This window comes from Tasmannia lanceolata, unplaced genomic scaffold (assembly GCF_043159265.1).
Source record: "Tasmannia lanceolata isolate RefF3 unplaced genomic scaffold, GAP_Taslan_0.1 ptg000012l, whole genome shotgun sequence".
In the NCBI taxonomy this organism is placed as follows: Eukaryota; Viridiplantae; Streptophyta; class Magnoliopsida; order Canellales; family Winteraceae; genus Tasmannia; species Tasmannia lanceolata.
The window spans coordinates 14192842-14207426 of NW_027518689.1; the positions used below are offsets into that span (position 1 = coordinate 14192842).

Genomic DNA, 14585 nt, shown 5'->3' on the forward strand with positions numbered 1-14585 from the left:
CAAAATCGCTCTTGAATCTATTAACTCTTTGGAATGATGGTAGGATCACTTGTCCATATGATTTTGCTAGTGCTAAACACGCTGTTATTAGCAAAGATCTACGAACGCGCTGTTATTCAAGGCCTACAACAACCACTTTCAACATTCAGGCTCTTTGACACCCATATTACCTTCATATCAAGTACCTCATTCAGTCCTTGATAGGTCAATTGTTGTCTACTTTGATGATATTTTGATTTCCAGTCATATACCTCAAGAGCAAGCAAAGGTGTCAAACCCGTGTATGGTAAATATACAACCACAAGAAAATTTGTAGTTCCATTTTAAATAACTGTTCTTCTCTTGTTGATAACCTCTTTTTTTTTTGACAAATTGCATCTTTTGAGAAATTATGGTGGATGAAAAATAAAAGGTACTCTAGATTGACCTAAGTTGACTATTAACCTAAGCAAATTTTTTTTATCATCTTTCAACCTTCTATGTCGCACCATCATGAATTCAACAATGTGATGGATCCCATCACCGATTTCATGAAGTATGGCATTTTCAAGTAGACTACAACAATTGAGAAGAGGTTCAAGCTCATCAAGGAGAAGATAATTGACTTCACTCTTTCTTTTCTTTCCAAATCTTAAAAAGGTGTTTGAAGTTGAGTGTGATGCCGTATACATATGGGCATTTGAGTAGTCCTAAGTTAGGAGGGATGTTCAATTGCTTTCCTTGGTGAGAAGTTAAAAAAACATGTTGTCAATATATGAAACATGAAGCTCTATGCCCTTATTCAATCTTTAAGGTATACTCGAGGCACCATGCGAGTCATTCTATACTCCGATCATGAAATTTCAATTACTTTAATTCTCAAAAATAAACTTAATTTTAGTCAAATCAAATGGTTTGCCTTTTAGCATGTGTACACATTTTTGCCAAGGTTCCAAGGGTCACTCCAAAAAAATATATCGGCCAGTTGTAGATTAGTTTGCTTCGTACATTCTTCAAATCTTATATGAGTTGTGGTTAATATTAGTTTTCGAAGATGATAATTTTCCTACCGTACAAAAAGAACCAAAATATATACTTCCCATGATGCTCAAATCTCATGGAGGACATTGTGGAAGAAGATAGGAACCAAGATTTAGGGTTTAAGTTCCTACCATCCATAGGTTATACATTCAAATGGAGGGAGTGAATAGAGGCATTGGCGACCAAGGTTTTAAATTTCAGTTCAGCTACCAAAATTTCCGCTGAAATTATGTAACGAAATAAAAAATAATATTTTATTGAAATTTCGACCGAAATTGATTGAAGTTCCGAAATTTCTTACGTTAAGGGATTTCAGTTTCGGAACATTTCGGTTTCGGTGTTGACCGAAATCCGAAATTTTGGTCAAAATTTAAAACCTTGTTGGAGACATTCTGGTGTATCATTAGAGATAAGAAGACTTAATGCAACTTAACACTTGCCCAAACAATAATAAGTATCCAGAGGTTGTGAGGTGGCTTATCAACATCGAAAATCACAAGTTTTCACGAAAAGAGATCTCATTATGGTGTATCGTCAATTGAAAATATGTGGTAGGCATATGCAAAAAAATTATTGGTCTGTGCAAAATTGTATAGCGGATCAACAAAACTTCATAAAATGTTGAGAGTTACCACAACGATATGACATTTCCCATATATTCAATGCTACCAATCTCTTCAAATTTCAAGCTTATGATAACCCAATCATATATTCAATGTTGTGATGATACCCCAATTAGCATTCAAGTGCACGTCTCTCTTCCAAAGAGGCGGGAAGAGAAGATCATCCATATACTTGACAAGAGATTATACGATCCAGTGGGAAACCTCGTGTATGCATTGTTTTATGAAAGAGAAACTTATAGATAATACATGGTTAAGAAAACTAAGATGCAACAGCTGTATTTAAGGGACATTGAGCATTTTTCTGCAACTTTTGGAAGTCATTAAATAGGACCATTGGAAGAAAATTTCAAGAAACAATTAGCCATTTACAGATCCACCATCATAGTAAACCTAAAAGAGAACCATGAAAAATAACTGCCATACTAGGTAGGACCTTCCCATTTTCTCAGAGAGAGTTTCCTTCTCCCATCCTCATTTCTTGTGTACAAATTCCGATGAACAATGTTCCGATTTCCTCTCTATTTTCTCTTTCTAGTACATAGACTAATAAATATTTCTATCACCATCTTGCTAGGGATTCAACAGCCGCCAGTAATTCGTTATCTCGTTAACTTTAAACCTGAATTTTAGTGGAACACACCATACTGTTACAACATCACACCATACTGTTACTTGCCGAAACATCATCCAAGCTGTAGGAGATTACGTTTTGACATTCTCAGGCGGTTATCTAATATTGAAGGATTGTCTCTATGTACCTTCAATAAGAAGAAATTTAATTTCAGTTTCAAAATTATTTGATGATGGACATTCTACTAGTTTTAATAAAATTTCTGTTTTTATTAATAAGGAAAATTCCTTAATTGTGGAAGGTACAATGAGTCACGGCCTATATTTAATAAACGCCATAGGGAATGTGAGCAATGTTGAGAATATTCCGAGTATTGATGTTCCAAACCTCAAAAGGGCAAGGGACACGGTAATTCCAACACATCTTCGGCATCTTTGATTAGGTCATATTGGCCTAGAGCGGATCACATGGTTAGTGAAAGATGGTCCATTGGATTCAATCCAAGTGGAACCCTTTCTAAATTGTGAGCCATGTCTCCAAAGCAAAATGACTAAAATTCCCTTCAAGGGCAAGAGTGGAAGAAGCGAAAGTGTATTGGAATTGATACATACGGATGTATGTGGTCCTCTTTCTCATCCTGCGAAAGGAGGGTTTGTCTACTTTGTGACTTTCACGGATGACCATTCAAGGTACAACTACCTGTACTTAATGCGACTAAGTTTGAGACCTTTGAAAAGTTCAAAGAGTTCAAAAAAGAAGTAGAAAACCAGCTAAACAAGAAGATTAAGACACTTCGCTCCGATAGGGGAGGAGAGTTCCTCTCGGATGAGTTTAATAACTACTTAAAAGAAAATGCAATAGTTTCTCAATGGAATCCACATGCAACACCAGAGTTGAACGGTGAGTCAGAGAGGATAAATCGAACACTGTTAGACATGGTTCGATCTATGATGAGCTTTGCACAAGCACCTTTGTTTCTATGGGGATGTGCCCTAGAAACGGTGCTCTACATCCTTAATCGAGTATCAACTAAATCAGTAACAAGGACTCCATATGAGATGGCGGGCAGAAAACCTGCATTGAATCATATGAGGATACGGGGTTGTCCTGCCCATGTTAAAAAGATAGGTGTTGAAAAGTTGGAGGCACGAACCAATAGGTGTCTTTTTATTGGATATCCTAAGGAAACAAAGGGTTACATGTTTTATAACCTTGGTGACATGGTTTAAAATTTCGGTTTCGGTAACCGTTTCGGACCTTTGGAAAACCGAAATTTCGGTCGAAATTTGATATTAATTAAAAAATAATATTTAATGCATTTCAAAATTTCGGACGAAATTTTGTAACATATTTAAAAAAAATTACAATCAACCAAAATTTCAGATCGAAATTTTGAAATTTCGGCCGAAATCTGGTAATGGCCGAAATTCGGAATTTCGGAAAATTTCGGTTTCAGTCTCCACTGAAATTCGAAATTTAAAACCATGCTTGGTGACCAAAACTATTTTGTGAGCCGCAATGCCCCATTCTAAGAAGAAGAGTTCATTCAAGATGCGAGCGGAAAGGATCGAATTGCCTTAGAAGAGCAACCTGAAAATCCAATAGAGAGATGCAAGGAAATTGAGCAAGTACCCACTAAACCTATTCCAATATTCCGACGTAGTAGTGGGGAGGTCAGACAACCCGATAGACTTGTCTACTTGGGTGAAGTAAATACAGAAGATACAGATCCCCTTAACTACAAAGAGGCGATGTTAGACATCGATGCGGGAAAATGTATGGACGATATGAAATCCGAAATGGACTCTATGTATTCCAATAAGGTCTGGACTCTCATTGATCCACCTAAGGGTATTAAACCCATTGAATGTAAATGGATATTCAAGAGGAAGAAGGGCCCTGATGGAAAGGTGGAGACCTATAAGGCTAGGCTAGTGGTGAAGGGATATAGTCAAGAGGCTGGTATTGACTATGAGGAAACCTTCTCATCAGTAGCCATGCTAAAGTCCATTAGGATTTTACTAGCTATCTCTGTACATTATGATTACGAAATCTGGCAGATGGACGTCAAAACCGCCTTCTTGAATGAAAACATTCAGGAAGATGTTTATATGGTCCAGCCGGAGGGTTTTGAGGCTCCTGAAGAGGGTAATCAAAAGGTGTGCAAGTTGCAGAGATCCATTTATGGATTGAAGCAAGCTTCATGTAGTTAGAACCTTCGTTTAGATCAAGCAGTTAAAGAGTTTGGCTTCTGTCAAAAAGTAGAAGGGGCTTTTGTTTACAAGAAGGTCAGTGGGAGCACGGTTACATTCTTGGTTCTTTATGTAGATGGCATTCTACTAATTGGGAATGATGTAGGAATGCTATCAAGTACAAAGTTGTGGCTTTCAAGCACGTATGCTATGAAAGATCTGGAGAAGCTAGGACTTAAATTGTTTAGGGACCGTAAGAATAGGAAGCTTGGGCTGTCACAAGAAACTTACATAGATAAAATATTGGCAAGATACAACATGGCCGATTCCAAGAAGGGATTAGTTCTTTTCAGGCATAGAATCAGATTATCCAGGAAGATGTCTCCCAAGACACCTGAGGATAAGCAGGTTATGAACAACATTCCCTACGCTTCGGCTGTGGGAAGTCTTATGTATGCTATGTTATGTACAAGGCCAAATATCTGTCACTCTGTAAGTGTGGTTAGCAAATATCAGTCGGACCTAGGATTAGACCATTGGACAACAATTAAACACATTTTTAAGTATCTTAGGAGAACTAAACATTATTATTTAGTTTACGGTGTAGACGAGTTGGTCGTTTCTGGTTTTACAGACGCAGACTTTCAGTCTGACGTTGATGACATGAAATCATCATTTGGTTTTGTGTTCACCTTAGCAAATGGGGTAGTGTCATGGAGAAGTTACAAGCAAGACAGTATGACAGATTCCACAACTGAGGATAAGTACATCGCTGCGAGTGAAGCAGCGAAAGAGGCGGTATGGCTGCAAAAGTTTCTGGACTACCTTTGAGTCGTACCCTCTGTTGAGAGACCCATTACGCTGTACTGTGATAACAGCGAAGCGATTGCTCAAGCAAAGGAACCGATGTCTCATCAGAAGTCCAAGCATGTACTTCGAAAGTATCATGTGATACGGGAGATCATTGATAGAGGGGATGTGGCTATTGCAAAGGTTGCCTCAGCGGATAACGTGGCAGACCCTTTTACCAAATCCCATAGTCAAAAGGTGTTTGACCGGCATGATGAGGGGATTGGTCTAAGATATATGCAAAACTGACTTTGAGGGCAAGCAGGAGATTGACAAGTAGGTGCCCTAAAATCCAGTATATTTCGCATGTTAATCAATAAAAGTTTCTTTTCATGACAATTAATGGGTAACTATAAGTTAAATATGTGTGACATTCTGCTTGTTATTGACACGTATTTGTCCTTAGGTAGCATAGTAGGAAACCCATGCTCATAGATTCACAGATCCTAGGGAACATGGAGATATGGGATTCTGGTTCTTTGTAGACCTTAATAGTTCATAGTTGGCGTTGAGGTTGGACACCTCTTTCTGTATACAACTAGCATCTATCTTGCCAACAGGCACGAGATATGGAGTGACTTCTCAATCACTCGGGTAATGGACCCTAAGCAAGATAGAATGGGTATGACAATGAGATTGCGTACTGAACGGGATAACATTAGAATAGCTTGTGGACAGGAGATAGTTGAGCTATTCTACCAGACAGGACCCTTTACATGTCCTTTGACCTGATAGGTCATATTGGTCTATTGGCGAGTCTCTCATTCTTGGTCTATCTAACCGTGATTCTCTTGGAGTCACTAGAGGGTAGTACTGGAGTGTTGGATAAACCTTTGAGGTCAATAGTGATCGATACCCGACATAAAATTCTCCACCTATTTAATAGGATAACATCTACGGTTTTGGTCAGAGCAGTAAGCCTTGAAAAATACCTGGCCAGGTGGATTTGATAAAATGTTTATCAAAAAGATTTCACAAAATAAGTTTTAAAATATTTTCAGCAAATGTATTTGCGGGCCAACACTGCTTGATTGAAATGTATACCGTGAGTGAGCCCAGGGGGTAGTGGATGTCCACCCACCGTAGGGCTCAATTCAGTAGATGTGGACTTGGAGAAAGGACTTGCATATTTGATGTGATTAATGGTATGATGATTTGACGGTTATCTTCAGGGTTACGTCTCGATGGAGGCTACTGACTCAATGCGATTGTAGCATTGGCTACAGAGGAATAATCGCAGTGGGGCCCACTTGTGGGTTCTGCAAGATCTACCGTTGAATCCCTACTACGATCCCACTCAGTACTCGATTGACCTATTATTATCTATTAAATAAGGGTCCCGCATTTATTTGGTTGCTTACACGAACTAATTCCGTGGCATTGAATGCATTGAAAGGATATATACAATGTATATAGTGTATATGCACTATGGATACATTGGGAATACCAAAATGGTTAAGTATAAACCATTAGGGTATTTTGGAAATTATAAAAAAATATGGATGGAACTTTTTATCCCATTGGATGGGAGGAAATATGTTTATTTAATTAAAAGAATTAAATAAATAATTGTAAGTTTAGCTTATAGACTGGTTTTACTAAAACAGTCATAACTTACGCATCTCTGGTTAACAATTAATGTATAAGTACTCGTTTCGAAGGATTTTGAAATATCTACAACTTTGTAGTTTATGATGTTTTCTAATTCGGCTCTTTACTTGTCCAAAATGAGGTCTAAATTTGACCAACAGGCTTATAGTGGGAATGTTGAAAAAGGAAAAAATGTGAGATATTTTTGGGATTGTTTTTATCCAATAAAGCGGCCACATTTTTTATTTGGAAATAACTCAATTTAGGAATTTCTAAAAGTCCAAGAATTTCTAAAAACACTCCCACATTTTTTGGTTTCTATTTTGAAAAGGCCAACTAAGTTGTTACCAAATTGGAGCTTCTAATTGTGGCTAGTTTCCATGTTTTGTGAGATTTCTCTAGAAGCTTTGGGTTGTGTATATGAAAATTGAGAATTCTATAAATACAAGACAAAGGAATTGAGTTTGCAAGAGCTCTTCCATAATTCCATGTGTTGGAAATTGATGGAGACATCACAAAGTTTTTTTCTTCAATTCCATCAACTAGTTTTGTCTTTTCTAAGTCAAAGACAAACATCCAACAAAGCTCCATTTATCTAAATACATATTCCTATATTGTAATCTGATTTAGATCAGGTTATAAAGTAAACAAAGAGTTGTTTACAAGATCCTTTGTGCAAAGAAAGGAATCTATCGGTTCAACTTGTGGTTTCGCATCGATTAGATCGTTGGCGAATTTTTGAGGAGTAGATCACGCAGACGTTATTTTTTCTCATCAGCAAAATAAGGTATTTATATTTATGTTTATTAAATCACATTAAATCAATTAGGCCTTAGGAATCCTGGGTTAGAGCAAAATTTTTGTTCTACACGGTTTATTCTTCCTCAACGTGTAACGATTTTGCTCGGGGTTTTACAACCAATCTAACAGTTAGGCACCCCTCTTGTCCGGATTAATACTGTCTGTTGACTTGATTTGGCATTTTTCGAATAATTTAAACAGGATAACTTATCTTTTTATCCTTTATTTAGATTATACTTAATTCCTTACAAAAGACCGAAAATAAGCAGTAGTCATCCTGATTGAGATCATATGATGTTATATAAGTCCCAAAAGATCTCGTAGTTGATCACAATCAGGTTGACTTAAATCTAACGGAAAAGACAGTGCGGAAAGTAAAAGAAAGGTACAGGGGTTTATATTATAAAACCTGGGTAATGAGAGCTGGGGATCTTACAATGTCACCACCTCATACCTTACTTTGTAAAGAAAATTACATAAAGCTGTAAAATTAATGTAATTTTACAGAAATCGGTGGAGAATTTGGCAGCATAACTACACTATTCTGAAGAGAGGGCTCCGAAGTTGTCGAAATTTCGGCGGCATAACGGTGCCGTATTGATAAGGGGGCTTTGGGTTTTGCTGAGATTTCGGCAGAACAACGGTGCTATTTAGATAATAGGGCCTTGCGTCCTTCGAAATTCGGCAGTGTAACTGCGCTTTGTAGACAAAGAGGCTCCGAGTTTGTCGGAAAGTCGGCAGCATAATGGAGCTGGTCTGATAAAAGGGCTTCGAGTTTGTCAAAATTTCAGTAGAACAACGGTGGTATTATCGAAAATAGCTCGTAGTTCTGTGAAATTTGACAGAATAACAACGCTATTTGAGAGATGTCGCTCCGAACCTTCGGAATTTCAGCAAAATGTCGACGCCCAGTGTGAGCTACCTAGAGTTTCTCAACTTTCTCTCTTCTAGAAACAAAGAAACTAGGGTTTGTGCTAGAAATGCCAGAGGGGGAATAAAATCAGGGGTTTTCTCAACAGAAGGAGGAGGAAAGAGAGAGAGAGAGAGATTTTTCACCTTAACCTTCTCTTACCCCCTAATTATAGTTTTTTTTTTTTTTTTGCGGGGGGGTAAAAGTGGTAATTTCGGCCAAATTTCGTAGGGGGAGAAATTGAATTTCGTCCCCTGCGAAATTTGGGATCACCCAGATGATGTCATCTGGGTGATATCATATTTCGGCAAGCGCAAAAGTTCGTCTCTTGCCCGTCTCGTAAAATATGATTTTTTGTCTTTTATCGGTGAGTTTTGAAGGTTCGTAACTTTTCCGATTGAATTTCGAATCACATGCGGTCAGATGCATTGGATTCCTCATTCTGGGGAGTTTCCAATGAATCTAATATCGCTTGATTTCGAGAAATGAAGTGTCCTTTGGGCAAAAAATGAAAGTTTTTGACTCAAAGTTAACTTACCGATTGAAATGCCGTGTGAAAACAGGCTTATCGGTTTATGTCGTAAAAGGCGGGTGCTGTGTAAAAACTGGCTTTCCGGTTGTATTTCCGGGATAAAACGGCTTTTCAGAAATCATTTTCTTTTTGCAAATACCCTAAAAGAGAGATTGAGAGAAACCGAACTGGTGATATGAGACTCGTCGTAAGGTTCTTCCTCGCGACACCTATCATTAGTACCACTTTGACAAAATTGAGTGTCTACATTAGGTATATAATATAATTTTGAATTATAATAAGAATTTCTCCTTTTCACACAAAGGAAAAGTCAACAATGGGCGGCCCCATTAGACAATATACTACACAGACACTGAAAATTATGACCATAACTACATAAATGTATATTTGTTAGTGGGGGATCAGACAAAGTCCAATCAGATAAGGGATTTTGGGTGCGTCGGAAAGGCCTAAATCTTATATAAACAAAAACTTTTCGGATCCCTTGTCTATGTTAGACTATATACCCTAAAAGCAAGTCACGGTGCAATGCATAAAAGTAAATTATGCATAGAAGCAAATTAACCTACCCAAAACAATAAAAGCAAATTAACTAATTCCATGATAGTTAATAGGTACAATTAAGGAATATGTTATGTGCTTTATTACATTGACACAGGTTTGTCCTTAGGTAGCATTATGGGAATATAATGCTCATGGATTCATACCAAACCTGCTCTAAAGCAATGTCTGGCGACCATAAATTTTTTATTTATGATAAATTAGTTTCTCCAAGTCATAAGGGGGTGTGCATTTGGGAGGAGGAGACATGAGTGGGCACCAATGAGTAGACAATGAGAAGTGGCTAAAAAATAAGGAAAAAGTTGATCATACTTTAGGAAGTTTTTTGTTTCCATGTTTTTTAGACTTTTCTTACCCTCTTCTTACTCTGCCTCTCTGGTATCTATCCCTCGCCCAGCCTTCCTCACCTTTGGGTAAGCTAATATTCTAGGAAAAAAAAAAAAAAATTCATCGTAGCCAAACGTGCCCCTTACATAGAGAAAGACCTATTTTACTGGTTAGATAGTTAAGAGTGGGACATCAAACTGAATTTCGAATGTGATTGATCATTGAGTTGCTAATGTGCATGTAAAAATCCCCAGTTGAGTGATAGGCACCAAGGCTCCACTACTTTCAACGTAAAGGGGGCATAAAAAAAATTTTACGCCCATTTTCTACCTTAAAATGGGCATAAAATTTGTTTTACACCGAGGGCACGTTTGGCTACCAGGAATTTTTTTTCATATAAACTGGTGTCTCCAAGAGGTGAGAGAGGGGTTGGGCAGGTGAAGTGACTAAAAATCAGGAAACAAAATAAAAGAAACTAGCATCTCCAAGTGGTAGAAGTGGCTACAAATCAGGAAATAACCGATCAGATTTTGAGTATAGTTTTTTGTTTCCTGATTTTCTTGCCGCTGGACACTAGTTTCCTGTTTTTTGTTTCTTGATTTTTTGTAACTTCACCCTCATCTCCACTTGGAGACAACTATTTATCATAGAAAAACCCATATTTATAAGACGAAATTAGTTTATATAGTTGGTGGATAGCCCACATTTATTTAATAAACTTAGTTAAGTGGTTTGGCAGCCTAGTTTTTTTTATTTTTTCTTTATTTTTTATTTTTTTCAAAGTAGTTTGGCGCACTCAAGGCAAATTTAAGAATCAAACTGCACAAAAATGATCAAGAGCTCTTAACAAGAGATTGATGTTAGTAATGCAGAGACGTTTCTCAACTGCTTGTTTTCTAACCACGGAAAGAAAAAACAAGCTTCACAATTTCAACTATGCTGATTCTCTCAACTAGAAAGCTTGCTTGTTAATTTGAGTTATTTCTCCCTCTGCACTGGTCTTCCTTGACAATTTGAGCAGGCCGGTCTAGTGGGATGATTTACTTCCCACTAGGCCTAGGGGTAAATTCCTTGAAATTATGAAGTTACAAACATAAAATAGAAATTAGGTTAGGTTTCATACCAAAGTGAGAGTCTGGACTGATCATATAACAGAGTGAAAACTATATCCATATCTGTTGTCGCTTCGAATTTAAGTTGCTCGGCTTATTAATTTGCTCTTCGTGTAGCCACAAGGATTGGTTTCCTGAGGGCGCAGGCAATGGGATATATGGGACAATGGCTAGCCTTCCATTGAAAGGGCGCTCCAATTGGACCATACGTCAAAATTGCATTAATTATTTATTTAATTTTAAAAATTTTCTGTGCCATTACAAAGTCACTTTGGTAAGATGGTCCAGCTGGGGTGCCCTTGTAGCTGTTTTTAGCATCGGAGCTCTTCAGTTTAGCATCCTTTCTATATAATTATTAGACTAACTCCCTCGGGTTCCTATAAAACACGATGAAAAGCCCAGTGGAAGAGCAAAAGGAGAGAAGAGTGAACTTGGTATCCAACACTGAGTTCTCTAACATCCCGAAAGCATGTTAAGCACAGAAACTGACGATCAGTTCAAACATCCAAACAGCCAACTTAGCATCCAACAATATTACACTTCATATTCTCATGAGAGCACATTTAACAACTAATACAGGGTAGAGAATCAAATTTAATTAATTATACGTTAAAAAATGTACCTAATGTTCATTAAATGTTCAATAAAGTCACCCAATTGGATATGAGAGCCGCAAGCTCAATGATACAGAACCCATGGAAATTTTCGGTTTGTGAATAAGTGATTGTCTGATAATGAGCAAGGAAGATCCGTCTTTCTGCTAAACAGGATCTATTGAACTCATAATTCATTAGATACTTTTTATGAATGTCAACCGATTACTCGTTCGAGAACTACGATCTTTGGCTCCATTACCGCCTGGACAATTAGACATCCAACCCATAATCGCAACGACCTCGGACTCCTTCCAAGTACAAGGGTGTCTGCATTTCAACCAATCGAGATACCTGCAAAAAATTTGGCTCCTTGTCAAACAGAGTTTTAGCAATCAGAACTTCAACTCATAACATGATAAAGTTCTATTATGTTCCTTCTCACATTGTTAGATTAACGAGATAAGCTTGACGTTAAGCACGAATGCCAAGGTCTTGACACTCATCTAGGGAAAATGACTAATAAATCCACATGACTTTCATTTTGCAATTCAGTATAGGTTTAAGATAAAAGGAACAAAACGAGTGTTCAGTTCAACTGGCAGAGCTACCCTGTAATGAATACAGCTCCAAAATACACGTAAAAACTGAAAGCCATAATAGATAAGCTGAGATTTTCACAATTTAAAATCAGAATACTTCCAAGTTGACTTGGTTCAGCCAAGCTCTAGTACTAGTGCTGACTCAGATTTTATAAATATTGCCGGACACTCAAGAATACTATCAACTTAAAAATAATCCACATTTTGTACTCAAATTAAGAAAATAGAATAACATATAGGATGATTTGGTGCACGGGAAGAACACAGGCCACTATATAAAATTCTCACTTCTCTGCCAATTCTAGGATGGTCATATAATGAGATTAATCCAATCTTCAAGAACCGTGGGAAGGTCTTTTACTAGGAATTTTGAATAGTAAACCATAATCAAATATGGAAAAACTTTCCTTATACACAAGTAACATGGCATGCATTAAGATTAACCACTCTTAGGCGATAGATGCAGACTTAAAAACTAGTTCATATCTTTCCAAAAAAAATAAAAATAAAATAAAAACTTGCTCATCAACTCAGAAATCGGATGAGCGGACTAGGTTTGGTCAGCCACCATACGTATTGAGTCAAATTTTGATTTCATAAAAACCACAGATGTTTGCCATGGCTGAACTATAAAGCAATCGGCACATATTTCATTGACTCAGCAGAGTCAAACTCCAAAACCAAAAATCCGATATCAAATTCAAAGCCGTCCCCCTTCCAATAACAGGATGCTTCGTTCTATAATTTACATATTAAATGGTAGCGTTTCAGTCAACATGGGCGAAATGTTACCGCAATCTACACATTTTAACCGAGAGGTTTCATTTCAGTGGGGATGGAAACAGAAACATGTAGGTTGTTTAGCTTTGGTTTTGGTTGACATTTAAAACCATGAGAAAAACATTACAATCAAACTTAAATAAAACATGTTGGGTTGAATTTTAGTGGTCCCAGTTTAGGGTTTTACTCACTTTTGTACTTCATGAGTTTGACTGTGTATTTAAGAAGTGGAGTATCAACGTCATATAACATCAGAACCACACTTAACATGTACAATTAACATGAGAATAAAACAAAAGTTTGGGAATCAGAACTTACAGCCCGACGGAAGGCAAACATCTCTTCCTGTCCAGATAGTAGGGATGTGATTTTGGATGGTGCAGCAACAGAACCCATGCTGCCTGATGCTAAAACATCACGACGAAGTTTCCCATCGTCTGTCTCCGTTTCAAATTGGAAACTGCAAAACAATACACACCTGATCAAGCCAAAAATGACGACATATCCTTTCAAGCAAATCAACACTTTTTCCGTGATGAAAATATGCCGAAAGGAGCAGAACCAACACACTCTATTTCATTATTTAGCAGAGGTAAAGACAGTTACTGGAATTTGTTATTAAACTTTTTTTTTTTCAAGAGTAAATTAGATGACTGACATCAATCAGATGACCTGCATAGTATGGAAGACACAACTAATCAGTACCTAGCACCATTCCAAATGGACTGCCCCTTTTGTGGATGCTACATAAGGGCTAGAAATACACTCATCAACCACTTCAATAAGGTATCCTCATGGTTTGTTATCATGATATTATCCTCACCTGAAACTATTTAGAGATGGGGCAGATCTTGAAGAACATGGTAAAACTGTTCTACCAAAATTCAAAACATAATGATTTGGTTAAAGAATAGAGAAATTATATGATGAAAGGGCCTACAAACACGTAAAGGTGATACGATTGAAGTACCACCCTTGATATTTGATCCAAAAGCAGCTTCACAAAAAGTGATCTGCTGTTGGATCATATATCAAGGATGGGATGTTGAGTACGTGTTTGTACGCCATTTCATCATGTAATTTCTCTCAAGTAAAGAGGATTTTAGAAAAAATACTTTCCTGGAAACTGAACAACATTCTTGAGTCTCTACTAATTTCTCTCAAGAACATTATGCAAGAAGACACGGAAATTGTAAAGAGGATTTTAGAAAAAATACTTTCCTGGAAACTCAACAACATTCGTAAGTCTCTACTATATTTGATTCCTGGTAAAAGTGTGACATGTAATGAATACATCCAAGTCTTAATAAAGATTAACGAGGTTCCCTTTTCCATTTTTTTTTTTGAATATTCCTTTTCCATATTTTATCTTGATCAAGAATAATTCAAACAAGAATATGTTTTTGAGATATTAGAATGAATTCGTGAATCAAGGGCACTCACCTTGACATGGCTTGAGGCGTCCTTGCAATATGATGCAGCAAACGGAAGTTAACAGTTGGGGCTCTAATAATTAATG

General features: G+C 37.2%; 1 protein-coding gene across 5 annotated transcripts in view; it reads right to left on the reverse strand.

Moving 5' to 3' along the window:
• Positions 1 to 1685: 1685 nt before the first annotated feature.
• The window catches only part of LOC143887635 (AFG1-like ATPase family protein), a 105071-nt gene continuing 92171 nt past the window's right edge, over positions 1686 to 14585 (reverse strand). For 2 of the 5 annotated variants that reach the window (XM_077391744.1, XM_077391747.1), the window contains 2 exons: positions 13385 to 13544; positions 11673 to 12038 (listed from right to left, as the gene is read on the reverse strand). In XM_077391744.1, the coding sequence (XP_077247859.1) occupies positions 11958 to 12038; positions 13385 to 13544 (241 nt within the window). In that variant the 3' untranslated portion in view covers positions 11673 to 11957. Of the gene's footprint in view, positions 2405 to 11672; positions 12039 to 13384; positions 13545 to 14585 lie in introns of those variants that run through there. The other 3 variants (XM_077391745.1, XM_077391746.1, XR_013254316.1) reach the window with 3 other exon arrangements.